Source organism: Coptis chinensis, chromosome 3 (genome assembly GCF_015680905.1).
Source record: "Coptis chinensis isolate HL-2020 chromosome 3, ASM1568090v1, whole genome shotgun sequence".
Lineage (NCBI taxonomy): Eukaryota > Viridiplantae > Streptophyta > Magnoliopsida > Ranunculales > Ranunculaceae > Coptis > Coptis chinensis.
The window spans coordinates 33,591,639-33,610,319 of NC_141458.1; the positions used below are offsets into that span (position 1 = coordinate 33,591,639).

General features: G+C 38.1%; 1 protein-coding gene and 1 pseudogene across 3 annotated transcripts; one reads left to right on the plus strand and one right to left on the minus strand.

Annotated features, from left to right (window-relative positions):
- Nucleotides 1-8,708: 8,708 nt before the first annotated feature.
- On the plus strand, nucleotides 8,709-13,359 carry LOC147509253 (structural maintenance of chromosomes protein). 2 transcript variants are annotated; one of them, XM_086599206.1, is made up of 6 exons: nucleotides 8,709-9,411; nucleotides 9,482-9,700; nucleotides 12,194-12,268; nucleotides 12,664-12,768; nucleotides 12,871-13,078; nucleotides 13,151-13,359. In XM_086599206.1, exons 1-6 carry the CDS (start codon nucleotides 8,923-8,925, stop codon nucleotides 13,165-13,167), a joined length of 1,113 nt encoding a protein of 370 aa, XP_086455332.1. In that variant the 5' UTR covers nucleotides 8,709-8,922; the 3' UTR covers nucleotides 13,168-13,359. The 2 variants fall into 2 exon arrangements, with proteins under 2 accessions (XP_086455332.1, XP_086455333.1); XM_086599207.1 differs by having other exon boundaries at nucleotides 12,194-12,238.
- Nucleotides 13,360-15,040: 1,681 nt separating this feature from the next.
- LOC147509254 (protein CfxQ homolog) lies at nucleotides 15,041-18,253 on the minus strand (annotated as a pseudogene). The gene is made up of 6 exons (XR_015215947.1): nucleotides 18,245-18,253; nucleotides 17,660-17,758; nucleotides 17,414-17,527; nucleotides 17,012-17,303; nucleotides 15,829-15,963; nucleotides 15,041-15,740 (listed from the first exon to the last, which is right to left on the minus strand). The product of XR_015215947.1 is annotated as a protein CfxQ homolog (transcript).
- Nucleotides 18,254-18,681: the final 428 nt, after the last annotated feature.

Genomic DNA, 18,681 nt, shown 5'->3' on the forward strand with positions numbered 1-18,681 from the left:
TGGTGAGGTGTCTTGATTGTATAGGGAGAGGGCAAATCAATCTTTTGTAAAAGTAGGGATATAAGAACCTAAAAGTAGGATGAGAGAATATATCTAGACTTATTCTACTGTCATGTAGGAGTATAGTAGGATTTATTTTCAAGTCATTTACATTCAAGTTTTGTTTTTACTTTTTGTTTTTCAATTCAATCTTTTCTTTTCATGTTATGTTTCAATATTAGCTTCAATCCAAGTTTATTCTTTTCAAGTTTATGTTTCCATCTTCACTCAAAAAAATTCTTTTCATTATATCAATCAAGTTATTTAATTTAAGTTGTTCATTCAATACAAGTTGAGTCATTAAAAATAAGTCCTAAAGCTAAGAATAATACTACATTTTCTCCTTCACAACTCTCACCAATCCATCTTCCAAACAATCTATGGTGAACCTATTCAATACTCTTTTGAAACCTAACTTACCATTAGTTACATTTCACCAGGCGAGTTCCGTGTCAACTCGATGAGTTTTCAAACATTGTAAATGAAAGTGTGATTACATGACAGAGACAATCTCACAAAATACAAAAGTGTGATTACTATTTATTAAAACTACACTAAACCAATATCTAACAACTATGATAAGCTGAACACACAATAGTTACGATCAATATGCGACAAGTTATTACAATCCAACACACTATTATAACAATTATCCTATATTTTAACAAAATTATTTAAAAAATACTAGTTTCAAGTAGCTCACAAGCTACTTGACTTCGAGCTCGAGCTTCAAAATGTGCTCAGATTTGATTTGTATTATTAAATGAGGGAGCTCGATCTGGCCTGATGACTAGCCCTAACCACAATTTCGGGCTTCACCACCCATAAGTATTGTTCATTGTCATTCTGTTAAAGATAAATAAAGATAAAGTTTTCCGATTTTTTGCCATCACGAGCACCTTTGTTTGCTAGTTCGAGCATCTAGATCTTTCATCTTGGGGCACTTGCCCAAGAATGAGAATGATGTGTGGTTGTTCAAACCAACAACTTTCATATCACCAAAGATAGCAAGAAAATATATACTACTAATGGGGCCAAAAATATCACCTACATATCAGAAATATTAGTGATATATATCGGAATTTGGGATACCAGATATGGAAATATTTGATATATCAGCACCGGATATTGAACCCTTTTTCAATGGGATATATATTGTATTTTCTGATATATATCTTTATATCGGTGATATAGTTGAGATATTCGATATATATCATTTGACTCGTTTGAATTTTTGACCATTTTTTTTTTATTATTAATATATGATATTTCCAATATATATCATTTTATATCAGCAATATTTATGATATTTCTTTTATATATATCAGTGCTACAAAGATTTGAGCCCTCTAAAATATCCGTATTCAAATAAAGGTTTTAAATCATTTTATTTTTTGGGTTAATTGGCCAAAATCCCCCCTTTTATAACATACATTTGTGTTTACCTCCCAAATTTTGAATCATCACAAAAGACCCCCCCACTCCATCCCTGCCCCATCCAGAAATCATCCGTATTTGTTCTATTGCCTAAAGTACCCCAATCTATGTCAGCAAACTTTCAAAGCTAAGCCATAAGAATAAGTTGCCCGTACCAAATCATGTCTGAAGATCATAACCCAGCCGTCTCCTTCCTCTTCAGAATATTCCAGCTTATCCCACTCGTCTTGAGACATCCTCATCATCAATTGATCAACGAAGACTTAGCTGTCTCCAGTCCACACTTCCTTCAATCCCTCTTTTCTCTTTCTGGTTTCCCTATCATCTAGAAACTTAAGGATTTTATGCCCATGCTGGCTCCCACATCAACAACCCACTGTTTTCCAAAATCCGAAGTTGTTCCACATCCAGCATGAAATCAATGAAATGGATTGGGTGAACAAAATATTTAAACACACAAATAGTGTGTATTTAGTCTTCAATTCACGTCCATGTGGGTCGTGTAGGGCGTTCGCCGAGCCCATTGTAGCCCAATTAGTGCAACACATGTTGCAAGGAAACACTGAGTTTTGAATTTCACGAACAGTTACTGACTTCCTACCAATATATTTACTTGTACAGTACTAGGTATCGAGTATTGACACGCTTGATTGGGCCGAAAGCAAACAGAAAACTTTGTAGAAAAATTGGTTCAGCTTCTGTCCATGAATCCATGATATCCTTTCGACAGAATTTAAGATGATTTTCCTCAAGGCCAAATGACCACTAGACTTTTTTTTTCGATAAATGACCACTAGACTTGAAGCTGTCATTTAAGGTTACTATGATGATTGATAAATGAGAGTATGAGACTATGCGTTATGCACTGTGTACAGATTGTTTTTCCGCAAATATATTAGGGATCTTTAAAGCCTCATTTAAGGTTACTATGATGAGGATGTCTCAGGACGAGTAGGTTAAGCCGGAATATTCCGGAGAGGAAGGAGACGGCTGGGTATGATCTTCATACATGATTTGGTACGCAACTTATTCTTATTGCTTAGAGCATCTCTAGGTGGTGGTAGCATACTCTTCAAATTTGAAGAATGCTACCACAGAATTTGCTATCAAATTTCGACCAATTCTAGGTGGTCGCAAATTCGTGGTCGCAAAATTCATTGGGGACCCACCTGCGCGACATTAATCTTGGCCAAGATATCAACTTGTCGTATGACAGCGGTGATGTATGGGCGCCGCGCCCGATAATAATGTCGCGTGCCATGTTTTATTTAATGTCGCGCGACAGTCGGACTTTTGTCATTTTACAAAATTTTTTTCAACTCAGTCACTCTAGTTAGTAGGAAAAAAATGAGTTCCGAATTTACGAATCCGTCTATAATAACCAAACACGATGGAGTCTTTGGAGATGAGGAAGAAGAAAAACAAGCATATCGTTTGGGATAATCCCAAATGTGATCTAGATGATGAACCAACCACTTCCTGAGCCGGAAATCAAGGAGTCGAGGTCGACGATCCATTCTTTGCTTCAATATCGCAAAGTCGATTTTGAATTTCTACGCGGAGGCTATTGATTTCACCATCTTAGGCGGTGTCTAAGAGATTTCATGATAGGCATGTCTCAAGAGTTGTTCTTGAACAACGGTATGTATTTTAATTTCATAAATTAGTAGTAGTAGTAGTTAATTTTAGTAGTTCAATACGATATTTTTTTTTTTTTTTTTAATTTTAGTTTCATTTTTGCGTTACATCGAGATGTGTTATGTATCGGGTTCGGTGCACTCCACGCGCTTAGGGCGTGGTGGGATGATATTAAGAAAAAGTCGGTGCACTTGACCATGTTAGAGATGCAATTTTAGCGACTCCGCTTTGCTCATCTAGTTGACATCCCTTATAATAATAGATCGACATTGAGGGGAGTTATTAATGGTTTAGTTGAGAGATGGTGGGATAGTACACATACTTTTCACTTCCCTCGGGAGAGTTGGGTTTCACTCCATTAGATTTTTGCATGATATCCGGTTTGAGTATAGGATTAGGTAATCCGTTGAGATGTAACAATCAATTCGAGTTGTGCCCAAATGATGACTTTCTTCCCTTTGTCCGACCGAGGAGTCGGCGATCTTTGGTGTTAGGATTTCGGTATCAAGGCTGCATACATTACACCGTTGACTACTTGATTCGAGATTGCAGTTTTGATAGATTATTTGTCACTTGATTCCGATGATGGTCAAACACATGTTGATGAGTATGTAAGAGCTTTCTGTATGTATTTGATGGGTGTCTTCTTTTTTCCTTCTGGTCATTCCACGATTAATTTGGGATATCTAGCTAACTTTGAGCACTTGCATGAGTTAGGCGGTATTGATTTTGGTGGAGCCATATCGCCATTTGTTCGTTGTTTAGATAGTATGCCTCGACATACCGGTGTTGTCGGTAGTCCCCGTGATGGGAGGGTTTGTCATTCTCTTAGAGGTATGGTTTTATGAGTATTTTCGTCTTTGCAAATCCTATCCTCACAGAGTATACCGATGAGAGGCCTAGGCTCGGGGCTTGGCACGGACCTTGTCGAGCCGCGTCGACCCGGTGAGATCGGTCATAACATAACTCATCCAACCCGTGATTGAGCTTAGCACACGTGCTTCTATTGTTTGGAGGCCTTGGAGGACATCCGCGCACATCGGCGGTGAATGACCGATATATGCATTGTTCATTTCTCATAGGAGGATGGTATTCACTTGTGGGAGTGATATGGAGTGGTATTTAGGGGATAGATGTTACGCATGCGACTCACCCATACTTTGGTATCCCTCCCCGATCCGCTACCCATGTATCGAGGCTAAGGACATGACCTTAGAGCAAGTCATCGAGAGTAACGTGCATTGGACTTGGCTACGGCTTCGACCTAGTTACATTGCAGACTTATGAGCAAGATTACTACCGTTCTTGGTTCGGTGTCTATTGGTCATTTGCTCTCCAGTATGGTAGGTCGCATGCAACATTCATATACGGTTAGCAATTTGGGTGTCGACGTGAATTCCAGATTGGCCACCGCCCGTCCACAAACCGACGTTTCAAAGATGGACTGTGCACACATTTGTTCCAAAGACTGATCCCCTCGGTCGAGTGGCCTTGGTTTTCGGTTTGAAGCGATCCGAGTGGCGGGACGATTTACCGACCCATTTCTTCTATTGATGCCACTTTCGGCGTCGTCTGCTTAAAGCGACCTTGGACATCTATCTCCTCGGTAATTATTTTTATTGGTTTTGTTTTATTATTTTGGTTTATTATGAAAATGTCAAAATTATTAATGAATAATTATTTCGGGATGACCTACGCATGAGATATGAGACAAGCATTCGTGTAAATGATGGCTTGCGCTCCTCGGTATTCGCTTCTGATGTTGAGAGAGAGACTTCTTTCCCGTGCTCATGTGGATTATGACGATTTGCAACGCCCAGATTGATGAGTTACTGTGCTCGATTGATCGCCAAGGGTGAGTTCATCACAAAGATGGATGACGGAGAGTTCAAAGACAAGGACAACGAGGAGGAGTTCACGGCAGAGGAGCGTATGTAGGATAGTCTAGGAGGTTGTTGTATAACGATTATTATTATGTTGTGTGATTTAGAATTGTTCATTTGATCATTTTGATATGTTGTGTCATTATTATTATGTTGTGTGATATGTTGTGTGGTTATTATTATGTTGTGTGATTTAGAATTTACTTCATTTGATTTAGCAAATGAATTACAATTTTTATTAATAGAACGACAACTAATACATGATTGCAAACACATAAAATAAAAATAAATAAATAAAAGATAACTATTACATATCACCCTTATTACATACTACTAGAGTTACTCTAATTATATAATAAATAAATAAAAGATTACAACAATCAATGTCGGTCACCCCTAATGCTCCATAGATGCTCTCGACAAGGTCGCTTTTAAGTCTATCATGCATAGTCTTTGATTGAACTCGTAGAGTCCCTTCAATGTAGTGTTCGAGTAGGTGGAATCTGTGGTTGCCCTTACGGATCGAAATGTACCTCCTCATTTCATAATTTTTATTCTTAGCTCCGATTACCATATTGTGCAATATGATACATGCTCTCATAACAAGCATTCCATTGTCTCCACATGCCATAATTTGCAAGCTTTTGCCAAAATACTAAATTTAGCTTGCAAAACCCCAAAAGCTCTTTCAATATCTTTTCTTGCAGCTTCTTGCATCGTTGCGAACCACTTCGTCTTAAAAGCATTAGGGTTTGAAATTGTTTGTATAAATGCCGCATAGTCAGGATAGATACCATCAGCTAAATAATAACCCATATTATAGTTATGCTGATTTACATCAAAAGAAATAGGTGGAGAAGTACCATTGATCACGTGCTCAAATACCGGCGAGTTGTCCAACACGTTGATGTCATTGTGTGATCCTGGCATCCCAAAGAAAGAATGCCATATCCACAGGTCTTCGGTTGCAACAGCTTCGAGAATAACAGATGGTTTTCCAGAACGACCACTGTAAGCACCTTGCCATCCAGTTGGACAATTATGCCATTCCCAATGCATACAATCAATGCTTCCCAACATACCCGGCCATCCACATGTGGCAGAATGTGCAAGCAAAGCCGCTCAGATCTGCAATATTTGGCCTTCGCAAAGTAGACCGAACCGCATAATTTGATAATTGCATCACGAAATGCCTCAACGCTTGGTTTCCACTTTGCTCGAAATGTATAATTGATCGTCAAGTTGATCGGATTAATCGTGCCATAACCAAGAATACGCAAAGCTGCAGCCACCTTGACCAGAGGATCTATACCAGGTTTACCAGCATTGTTAACTTTAGGCTGAAAAAACTTAAAATGAGTTTGAATATCGTTGAAGATGTGAACAAATAAAGATTTTTCATCTGAAAAGCCGTTTGAAATCCTCTTCGGAAAGACGGGGACGATCGACGGCGTAGTTGTTCTTCAAGATTTCCAAAGTCGAGCATATTTTCTATGTTTAATTTTTTCGACCCTTCTTTGAACCACCATGTGGTGCCTTCGAACATGTACTTGTGCTTGTGCAAGTACAGCCAAAGTGTGTTTCATAAGAGGCATGGCATTAACAAATTCTTCATCAAGACTATCTACCGAGTCTTCCGCTGGAGGAGATGAAGAAGAAGACGACGATGAAGATGAAGATGAAGATGAAGACTTAAGCGGAAATATCTCATATACTTCATGATCCATTTTTTCGCAATGTGTGTGTTGTTTGTTAAGGATTGATGTGAAATGGTTGAGTTGTTTGATACAAATGTTTGAGTTGAGTGTGTGTAAAATGAAGAAGGAGATGAGTGTATATATAGAAGGTAGAAATCAGGCCGTTTTTTGCCCGTTGGAGCACGCGACATTAGGAGTGGCCCGCCAGGTAGTGTGGCGACAGCGATGGTAATGGCGCCTTGGGTAATGGTCAAAGTCAATAAAGAGTTGCGCGACATTAGTAATGGCGCGCGACATTACTATTGTCGCTCCGCATCCGCATCCAAATTGCCAAATTTGCGAACAAGAATGCGAACAAGCAGGTGATGCGACCACGAATGCGACCACCTAGAGTTGGAATTCCGGGAAATTCCGACGCATTTCTTCAAAATTGAAGAATGCGACCATAGATACGTCCACCTAGAGATGCTCTTAGTTTTGAGAGTTTGGTACATAGATTTGTGTTAACCTCGGAAGAGTACTTTAGGCAATAGAATAAATATGGATGATTTATGAATGGAGTAGGGACGGAGTGGGGGGTCTTTTGTGATGATTCAAAATTTGGAGAGTAAACACAAATGTATGTTATAAAATGGGGGGTTTTTGGCCAATTAACACTTATTTTTTTTGACCAAATAGATTAATATCCTCAATATATCGGAATTTGGGTCCTCTGAAATATGGCCCTGACCATGGAAATTTTAGGCCTTGAATGCTAGTAGTCTAGTAGTCTAGTACACAATTATACATCCGTCTCTAAGGGCATCTCCAATGGGGGGTGTAAACCATATAGAGTGGAAATTTTACACTCCAAATATCAAAAAATTCTCTCCAATGGAGGTGCTATACCGTAGGTAATAAATAGCGTATTAGCTAATAGAGAGGATGTGAAATTCTCTCTCGCTATTAGTTAATAAAAAGCCCGGGCGACACTCGAACTGACATCTGAGTGAAATAATTTTCAAACGTCACTTGGAGTAATGTCCCTTTCTAATTCTAAAGTAATTTTTTAACTCGGTTTAAATTAAAGAGGGACGTCTGAGTTTAAAATCTATTTTTTTTTTTACACTTCTCCATTGGGGAGTATAGAGTGTGGATATTTATAAGCTATACAATAATATACAATTAGAGGTATAAAATCCTAATGGCACCTACGTGGAGCCTAGATGGAGGTGTAATTTTACACCCCCCCCTAGGGGTGTAAAAACGGCCCTCAAGCCCTCGGCCTGCCCGACCCGACCCGGCCCATAGACAAAAAAAGCCCTCAAATTTAAGCCCGCATGCAATTTGAGGGCAGGGCCGGCCCGACCCTCATGTTTTGAGGGGAGGGTAAGGGCCTAGATATGGAAACATGAGGGCGGCCCTCAACCCGACCCTCTAAAGCCCTCACAAAGCCCGTATTAAGGCCCTCATTGATATTTAGATTTTCTAAACAAAATTACGTATAATACCCTTAGTTGTACGTATAATATCCTTGATAGAGGTTCTCTCTCTTGTAATGAATATATTGTTAGAATATGTGAAAATTTTCTATAGGATACAGCTGTATTATATGGATATATCTCTATCCTATAGAATATATTCATATATTCTATTGTATATGTTAATGAAGTTTGATAGGTTTTCAAGAATTTTTGTAATGAATATGTTAATCAGTTAATGAAATCTGATAAAAACCAAATATGTTAATGAAGTCTAAACAAGTTGTAGATTCAAGAGTTTTGAATAATTGACAAGTTATGCAGCCCATCAATCCATGGACCCGAGGCCAGTTTTCTAAAGGGGGTGAGGTGAGGGCAAGGCTGTATAATTCAAGTGTTGGCCCTCCTCACAGCCCGACCCTCATAAAGATAAGGGTTTGGGCGAACCGCCTTCAAATCATATGGGCTTTATGATTTGAGCCCCCATTGGAGATGCCCTAACCCCTAATTTCCACACTATTTCAAATGACCAATTTCTCATCCAACCAAGCAAGAAAAAAACCGTTGAAATATCACTCCTCACGATTGCGGAATGCGGACATCAATATACTGTTTCCAAGACAAAATCCCAAAATGAAACGGACACGTCGCGCCTACCACGCGAAATTCAAATTCAAAACAAGAGAAAATCTGTAATACAATAATAATACCACACGTTGCTCACTGCCTCAAATAATTCACTCATTCTTGAGCTCAATAACCAAAACAATGAGGCCATCCTCTCGTTACTCCTCATTCGACTCACAATTTTCCGACCCATCCTCCTCTTCCTCATTTAAACAACGCTTCACCAATAATGAAAACAAAATCTCACACCATCCCTCTCACGCGCTAATCAAAACCAAATCAAACACAAAAACAAACACAAACCACGATCAGAATTTAGCCAGCATGGTTAAAAAACTAATGAAACCAAAATCAAATAAGACGAACCCGGGTTTATTTATACCTGCTGACATCATTGCTGAAGATATGAAAAAGACGGGAGTTAGTAATAAGGTGTCGAGTTTTTCACGTAAATTATTTCATAAGGGTGGGAAAGATAAGAGTGAAGTGAAGGCTTTGAGTGAAGTGAAGTCGAATACGAGGACGTTAGCTATGGTGTTGAGGAGTGAGAGAGAGTTGTTGAATCAGAATAAGGAGTATGAGAATGAGATTGGGGAGTTTAAGTTTATCTTGGAAGAGAAAAATAGAGAGGTAATTAATCCTTATTTAATTGGTGTTCTACTGTCATTGTGAGTGACATTCTCTTTTATGCTCTTTGTAGGTTGAAAAGTTGAAGGATTTATGCTTGAAGCAAAGAGAAGAAATAAAGGCATTAAAAAGTGCAATTTTGTTCCCAGATGTTATGAATTCTCAACTACAGGGTCTTCTGCAGAAGCAGGGATCAGAGCTTGAGCAAGCAAAACAAGTTATTCCAACGCTACAGAGACAAGTCACTTCTCTTCCTGGACAGCTCCAATGTCTCGCAGATGATCTTGCAGAGGTACAACCAAGTTTTCCTATTTGGACCTGCGAATTTATAATAAAATAATAATTGCATAACCATATGATTCATTTTGGAAAATTGTAGTATTCAGTGGAGATTCTCTGTCCAGTTACTTTGTTGAGAAATCCTGCTTGAAGACATACACTTAATAGATATTGTAATGGGTAGAATCTATATTGTGTAGAACACCTTGGAATCCCATCAACTCGCAAGTCTTAAGTAATGGGATTTTCTAATGTAGATTGTGTTCTGGACCTCTACATCAATTTGCTGAACATGACCATGTTATCTTCGTTTCCCCACCAAACTTCGATTAGTATTGCGTGCAAGAAGATCGAGGTCACAAGAAACACAGTATAGTTGATTGGGACTAGCCTCCATAGTTTGATACCTATCTTGACAAAAGTGGTGATCAGACTGAACTTATATTCATTAGTTTGGTATGCAATACTGCATCAAGATATTGATTTTTACTATTAACTAACATGTGAATAGGGGATGGAGATGTTGGAGATTAGAAGTTTAATAGGAGTCTGGGTTGCATAGGAGTTTGAAGACCAAGCAATATGTTTATGTATTAGACATTGAATTGGACTGTGGGTAGTAGGATTGTTTGGAAGAGTTTTACTTTAGGTTATATGTTTTGGTTATGGGTATCACCTCGCTTCAGAAATAGGTTTGGTTTTGGTTATTGTGAATATGCAATTGTAATAATTTGCACAAAACCTTTACTGTCAAAGGCTATGTGTAGGCACACTTGAGCATCGACTACGCACTATTTTTTCAGCAAATCGCCTCTCCTTTTCAAGTGAGATCTTCGAATACTATGCTTCATGTCATATTATTTTTAAAAAGACCACTTAAAATATTAGAAAAAAAACACACGATCTAACTATGTTCATGAATTATAATGAAATTACTATATAATGTGGTGTTTTGGAAGTTTATAGAGCATAAGATCCCTAGAAACTAGAAATGCTATTGCTTAAGGCATCACTTAGGTGCCACCTAGGTGTTTGTAAACAGTCCACCACATCGTCTCATGTAACGCCTTTGAGAGGATAGCACAAAACCAGCATAGTTGAAGTCTTGCAAAGAAATGGCAATGACTCTGAAACCTCAACCCAGTTTGTTTTTGTCAAGTCACTTATTACTCTGAAACCTCAAACTTGCAGATAGGGAAGATTTTGTGCATATCAAAATGAGGCTCGAGGATTGAACATAAGTGGACACAATTAGAAATAAGGGGAATAATTTCAACACTCCTCTTGAGGAGAAACACGTTAAGTAAGTGTAGGCCGGCAATTTTTTGGCAACTTCACTCTTGAGTCGAAACCTTTTATAACCAAAACAATGATACCATGCCATATTGCCAATTACTTTAAAAGCTTGAACTGGTAGAGCGGGCAACTTTTTATACATATCAAACCAAACAACTTGTAAAGGGCTGCTTTTCGAAGATGCTCTAAAAGCTCGAAATTGTAGAGAGCAGACTTCTGCAAATCTACACCATCAATTTCCCACTCTAACATATTTGTTATTGTTGTACAAAATCCAAACATCATTTCATTTCATTAGGTGATCAAGAATTTCTCTTAAATTTAGGGTGCATGGTTGAAGTGAAAGTGCACTCAGAAAGGTATGTGATCAATGCGTACAGTTCAAGTTGAAACAGTGAATAGAAGATGACATTTGGCAATAGCAGGAAGAATAATGGAAACTATACTATTTGTTCACAGACAAAGTGTTGCATAGATTAGAATGTTGATATTGTTGAGTAGTAGGATACGTGAATACGTGCATTGAGATACTATAATAGCAATCCAGGATTAACCGAAGTTTAGATTTTTTGGCCTTGTGGGATTTATAATTGAATGGAGTTACACAAATCTTTCAACCCCAAACATTTGGGATAAGAAATTGTTGTAGGGTTGTTTATTTCCTTGCCACTTACAAACATATGTTTATCCTGAAAAAAAAAAAGAATAATTGTAATTTTTTGGATGTTTCTATCTTGTCAATATTAATAGTTGTGTCATTGAACTTCACTATTACGTTTCCAGCATATTATGTTCCTTCCGTCAAGCTTATTCTCTTTCCTTCTTACTCGTTTTAATTAACTTATTTATTTATTTTGTTGCTGTTGTAATTGTGATATTGCAACTGCTTCTCATAAGCAAATTCATAGTTATGTATCCTACATTTTTATTATTGTCATTGCTACAAACACTACATATAAGAAGATGAGTCTAGAAAACGGAGTTTAAGCCTCTTCTAAACGTGAATTTCTCATACGTGATACTTAATTTGGTGGAGCATTGTACTAATCCTGGCTATGTTCATAAGCAAGCCATTTAGACTTAACAGTCTGGTCGATAGGTTGGGGAAAAATACATTAAAATATGTATTGTGAAAATATGTTTTTAGTTTTTCTTCTTACCTAGGTTTTAGAGGTTTTTTCTTACGTTGTATTGTTATTTTCATTGATAGGTGAAGGCCGACAAAGTTGTAGGGAGGCCGTATTTTGATGATCAGGTGAGCTGTCCAGAAGCTACAATTTCTTCGGTAAGCATTACATGGTACTCTAGGAGGACGACATTTGAAATAGAGCTGTTCTCGTTGTATGGTTAATCTTTCGCATGGTATAAGTTGTGAAGAAGCAATCACACTGCATATGCTGCACACCTGATAATACGTAGAGGTTAAAATGTTGATGAGATTTTATAGATATGAGCAGTGTCTTTTCACACTGAACCATATATAGCCAATAGGCATCAATTTAGGTTGCTCTTAGTAAATATATGCGTGCTTTCGTATATCTTTATTTTTATAAAACTTTAAACCTTGCATCATAGAACCCAACATTTTATTAACAAGATTTAATTGTACTTATTTAGCCTATTTTGGCATCAGAATGTTAGTTGAAAATTCTGTTCTAATTCTCTACTGAATATATTCAGGAGTTCAGTCTTGGGGATCCAACAGGTCCTGAAAGTCCAGATGACATGTTCCTTAAGGACTTCAATCCCTGTTTAACTCCCTATTCTACGAAGACAAGGAGTAAGGTGAAGACAAGTTCTTTTTTTCTTATTTAATTCTTTCCTCTGTCTACAGTTCACTGCATTAGGCCATTAGCTATACTTTACTGAGACCCTCATTTCTTCTAGGAATTTGACGAGATTAGGGGCTATAATTCTCCCGACGAGGCAGGATTGTTTGGGAGCAGCTCAAATGTATGGAGTACGAACTATTCTCAAGTTGGGAAAACATCTAAGAGTTCAGAATATTGCCAGATGGCAATTAAAGGTAGTACTACTGCTCGAACATTTCGATGGTCGAATGAGAATGCGCACAAAGATGGAAAGCCACCACAAGGTAAGCTTTTTTAAGTCAAAGAGTTGCTCGTCAAGTTCATATTGCGACTGAAAATTTCTGTTGCACCTGCAGACTTGCAGAGTGCATGATCTAGTATCTGTGCCATGTCCAGCAGTCTTTGACTGAAAGTGTTTAGAGCTGTTGCATTTTCGCACTAGTCAAAAGTTTGCAGAACCCATAGTAATTTGATATTATAAAGTTGTACAATGTTTTCTTATTTTGGGAATTGATGATTTGGAGTCGTTGTTTGGTAATGTAAATTAGAATGTGTCTTACAGGGCTATGGTTGTCTTTCTTGGTGCCCTTTACAAATTCACTATCAACTAAAGATTACTTAAATCACTTATTCCGAGCCTTACTAAAGACGAGTTGGTATAATAAATTATTAACGCAGGCACCAAAGTCGCACCAACCTATCACTGTTTTCAGCTAAAATTGATGTTTATCTTGCGTAAGTATAGCAGTAGATGAGGCCGCAGCACATTGCCTTATTGTGCTTCTGTTGTACCAATAACTAGTGATTCTTAACAACTGACAAAGTCTCAAAATTCTATGTTTTCCCTACGTGCATAGATAAGATTTTGCTAATTGTCCGCTTACTCATTTGTATTATAACTCATTTGTACATTTCACAAAAAGTCAAATGTTTGGTAAAACAGTTTGGGGTCTGGTTCAAACTTTGACTTGAAATTGTAACAGTACTATGAGTACAAAATTGAAAAGGACAAAATTCCGAAATAAGGAACCAAAAAACCCACTATCGTTTCAAAAACACTCTCAAAGACAATAGTATTCTGGTATGCATAGGTATCGGTGCATACTATCCTAGGTATGTACAGACGTCAGTGCATATCAAACATTACAAAGAAAATAGTATGTACAAGTGTCAGTGTATACCACCTATTGGTATGCGAGGTATGCGAGGTATGCACATACGTTTGTAAAGAAAATGGTATGCATAAGTGTCAATACATACCACTTCTTGGTATGCGAGGTATGCACAGACGTCAATGCATACGAAGCATCACAAAGAAAATGGTATGCACAAGTGTTAGTGCATACCACCTCTTGGTATGTGAGGTATGCACAAGTGTCAGTGCATACCAAATATTACAAAGAAAATGGTATGCACAAGTGTCAGTGCATACCACCTCTTGGTATGCGAAGTATGCACAGACGTCAGTGCATACCAAACATAGAAGGGTAAAATTGGAAAGAATAAAAAATAAAAAAGTCAAGTCTGTTCTTATTAATAATTAAAACGTGAAATGTGGTTTTTCTAGTAGTTATAAACCAAAAAATGTCTTTATCAATGGTTTCAAAACCCAGTTGTTTTAGACTATGATTAAAATTGGAAATTGGGCCTTTTGGCTTATTTCTTGCAGTGTTCTTAGTAGAAGATTTTGCTCACAAGCAGAATAATTGTTTAGAAGGTAATAGGATGTTGTTGGTAATGCAAGTGTTTCCGTGATTGTTACTTTACCTGCTGACAATCATGAATATCAAGTTGGATTTAATTGGCATCATCCATAAGGACATCTCACTGATAAGTTTATGCCAAAAAGGCAATTAAGAAGACTTCTACCTTACCCTGTCTGTTATAGTGTAAGGACTAAGGAGAAAACGAAAATGTCTTCTGAAGCCAGCTAGTGGTAGCTACTACCTTATGCATCCCTTATGTGTCTGGTGGTAATTTTCAGAGCTTAGGTGCGACTTTTACAACTGTGGTCTTGCAGTCAGTTTAAAGCACTACTAGTGTACTCGTTAGTAGGTCTATAGGTAACGCAAGCTAGCCATTTTAAGAGGAAAATGATGGATTGACACATGCGCAAGTATCCATAAAGAATCTGACTGGCGATGGCCGTATGATCAGTAGTCTCATAGCGCATACAAGGGCCGTTTTCAATCTTTTAATGTGCGGGCTAACTATTTTAGGACCTCCCTTGATGTTTGTTAGTTAGTTTTTCTCCATTACATTAAGATCGTAATGTTAAATAATTAAAACAAAAGGATTTGGCTGGATATAGCTAACAAAGCATCTTTATATATGATTGAAAAGTTCAGTCTAGATCTTCCAATCCTACCTTAGTTTTTGGTTACTGTCTCAAGTTATCCGAGGCCAATCATTGTCTACTTGTTACCATGTTAAGTGATCTATGGCCCCGTTCAAGATATTTCAGGGTAATGGTGAGTAAATCATCTGCCTCAACAGTGACACAAGCAAGTAGAACCATATTCTCTCGGGCATTTACAAGCATTTGATCCGCTAAATCACCATTCATAATTTTTCTCTGTTCTTCTGTAGTTTCTATTGCTATGAGCTTTGTGATTACATCCACACTACAGTAAGGGTGCAACTTGAACCCGTATATAGGACTCTCCTCAGCTTGCTTGCTCATCTTGAGATGGACAATCTGGGCTATTTTCTCAGAGCTGAAGTCGTTAAAATCAAAGAACTTCACTCTTCCGCGGAATCCCTCATTGGAAGAGATTACACGCTTCATCGGTTCACTATAACCAGCAAATATCACCGAAATTTCTCCACGTTCCATCACAGACATTATCTCCTCCAATGCTTCCACCCAAAGTCTTGGCTAGAATTCTCAGGTATCAGCTGATAAGCTTCATCCACAAAGAGAATCCCTCCCTTTGCTTCCTCTATCTGCCATTAGTACTTCCTCAATTGGATTACTTTTGTAAGTTATAAAGGAATGAATATACAGCACTGCATGGGAATGGAGACAACATACCTTCTCTCTAGTCTTTGGACCAGTATGCCCAATATATTCACCTACAAGATCAGTCCGTTGCACTTCTGTTGTCTGTATGTAGTATTCCAAGCTTATGTAGTAGTCCTCCGAGGAGCAGAGCAACAATTGTTTTCCCTATTGATTACAGTCGTTACTATCAGCATGCATGCAACAACAATCAGGGGATAACAGATATATTCAGTTGAAAGTTTTAGAACATTTCTTTTTTTATTAATAATCGAAAATAGGTCTTGAATCATATCGATTTAAGCCAGTAGTCTTTCTATGACAGTGAGTACAAATAGTATTTTGTCTGCTTACTTTTAGTCACCTAATTTTTTTTAGGGTTAACTAGTGTTACACTGTTACCCCCACTAGATGAGCTAATTCGGATCCCCCCACTAGATGGGAAATTAGGGTCTCCCCCAAAATACATACAAAAAAAAACTTTGTGTGAGGGGGTGGGAGGGATTTCTCCTAATTAGCTCATCTAGGGGGAGTTAACCCTTTTTTTTTTCATGCTCGGTAAGAATAAATTCTGTTAAAACTGAAAGTGAAATGTACATTGAGTACAAGAGATTAGCAGGGTCAATGCACCCTGCTAGGATTCAAGCTAAACTGCATCTACTACTCCTATTTATATCTATAGGGTAGGATACAATTAATCAAATCTAAAAAACCTATCAAAATGTGCTTCCCACTTCTGCAACCATGTAGGTCTGCCATTTGTCCAGGTAGCTTCATTCGGTTGTAGAGATGCTCCTGCCTTAGCCAAAGCATCGGCACTGAAGTTTCCTTCCCTCCAAATGGTAGTGATCCTCAATGCTGTTAATGTTTTATGCTGTTTTATATGGTTTCTGACATTACATTGAATTACTACCCAAGAGAACAACATCAGGTTTCTAACTACTCTTCCAGGTACTATGATTTTTCACATGAATTTAGGGTTATTTTTAATTAGATTTTAAACCATAAGATCATAGAACGTAACCATGCAACATTATTCCAAGTGTGCAACTCAAACAAGCAAAAGTTCAAATTTAGTGTCACTGCCTGAAGTTTGAGGGAACCACTTCTGATGAGATGTGATTCTTCTAGATGGGAGGAGCACAGATCTCCTTGCAAAAAAAGACAATGGGTGGCAATGCGGGGAGTGCGCTTAGGGCAGAAGTAAAGAAATTACCTGTTCCCGGATTACCTAGAAACGCCATATGAGGGGCCCTTAGTGCACCAATCTTGAGCCGAAGAGCCCTACGCTTCTCATCTAATATCATCCCCTTGGCCCATTTCCTGAGCTGTTCTCTGAGATCATTCAATCCTATAATACTTGAAATTTCATCTTCCAGTTCATACATCATGCTACTTGTTGCAATACCTTTGCACTTCCTCTGCTCCACAAGATGCGAATGGACGAGTTCATGCAACTTCTTGCTGTCAGTGCCACGAGAGAGACGATTTAAAGGACTCAAGCCTTTCTGCAACACAAGATATTTGACGGATAGTCATGACTCATGAGACATCCTTAATGTAGACATTTGGTCCGTGTTTGTCATAGGACCAATAAAATAATGATAAATACACTTACATTGTTTTTAACACTGCAATCAGCATTGTACTCGAGCAGTACGTGTTTTTACAGTTGAGCATTCCTTTGATTGAAGTGAGTGCTGAACCGCAAGGTGCAAGGGGTCATTCCATTCTGCAAGCTAGATACGAACAGCGACGTTCCTTTACGAAGATTTCAACCTCAGCTCCATTTAGTGATTAGATTGATACATAATAGCTAACGTACAGGCACAGACAAAAAATTATCAAAAGGAAGAAACCCAACCTTAGCTTTGGCCTCCACGGAAGCACCGTATTCAAGAAGCATCCTTGCAGCTCCAGTGCACCCATTCTTTGCTGCAATGTGCAGGGGAGTTTCTCCATCCTGTGCACATACCCATAATTCAACGTCAAGACATTCCTATGGCATGACATATGGTGTATGGGCTCTGCCATTGTACTCTAATATTGAAGCTAGAGCTCTGATCTCCTTACCAAAAGATGCAAAGGTTAGTGAATTGATGGCACAAGGCCAATGGAATTCTCTAGTCATTAATCTTCTAGATGGTACACTCAAATCCAATATCTTGAGCATTGAAATCTTTCATGAGCTTCACGAGGACCGGATAGTTTGGACTGAGTTTGCAACAGGTGACTTCACTGTTAAATATGCGTACAAAGCTTAAGAAGGACTAGACGAAAAGTGAAGTGGTTTGGGTTGGTCGATCTCGGGAAAATTGGTGATTTCCAAATATTCTTTTAATGCTTGGCAACTCTTCTCGAGTAGTTTACCTACTCAAGATAGACTTATCCATAAGAAAGTCTTAAACTCTTCCTCTTGCTGCTTATGTAACAATATTAAGGAAAATACCAAGCACATGGTCTTTGATTGTCCCTATTCTAAAACAGTTTGGGCTGTAGTTAAACATGAACTAGGATTAGGCAATCAGGTGCATCATTCAAACAAGGAATGGTGTTATATTCTCAATCTTGTGCGAGATAAGTCTACAATTGTAGAGCTCTATAAAGTGTTTGTCTGTGCCGTGATTGGATATATATGGAAGGAGCGCGCGCAACAACAGAAGGTTTGAAGGGGCTTCTATGGATGTCAGCAGAATGATAATGACTGATATGAAGTACTATTTGGAAGTAAAGGTCGATGAAATAACTGATTCTATCAAGCTTCAAGTGGTTGCAGATAGACTTGGATTAACTTTCAAGTACAAGCAAAGGCAGATTCAACAGTGTAGATGGCTAAAACCTCCACCAAGGTATATAAAATTGAATGGAGATGGTTCCCAAAATTCT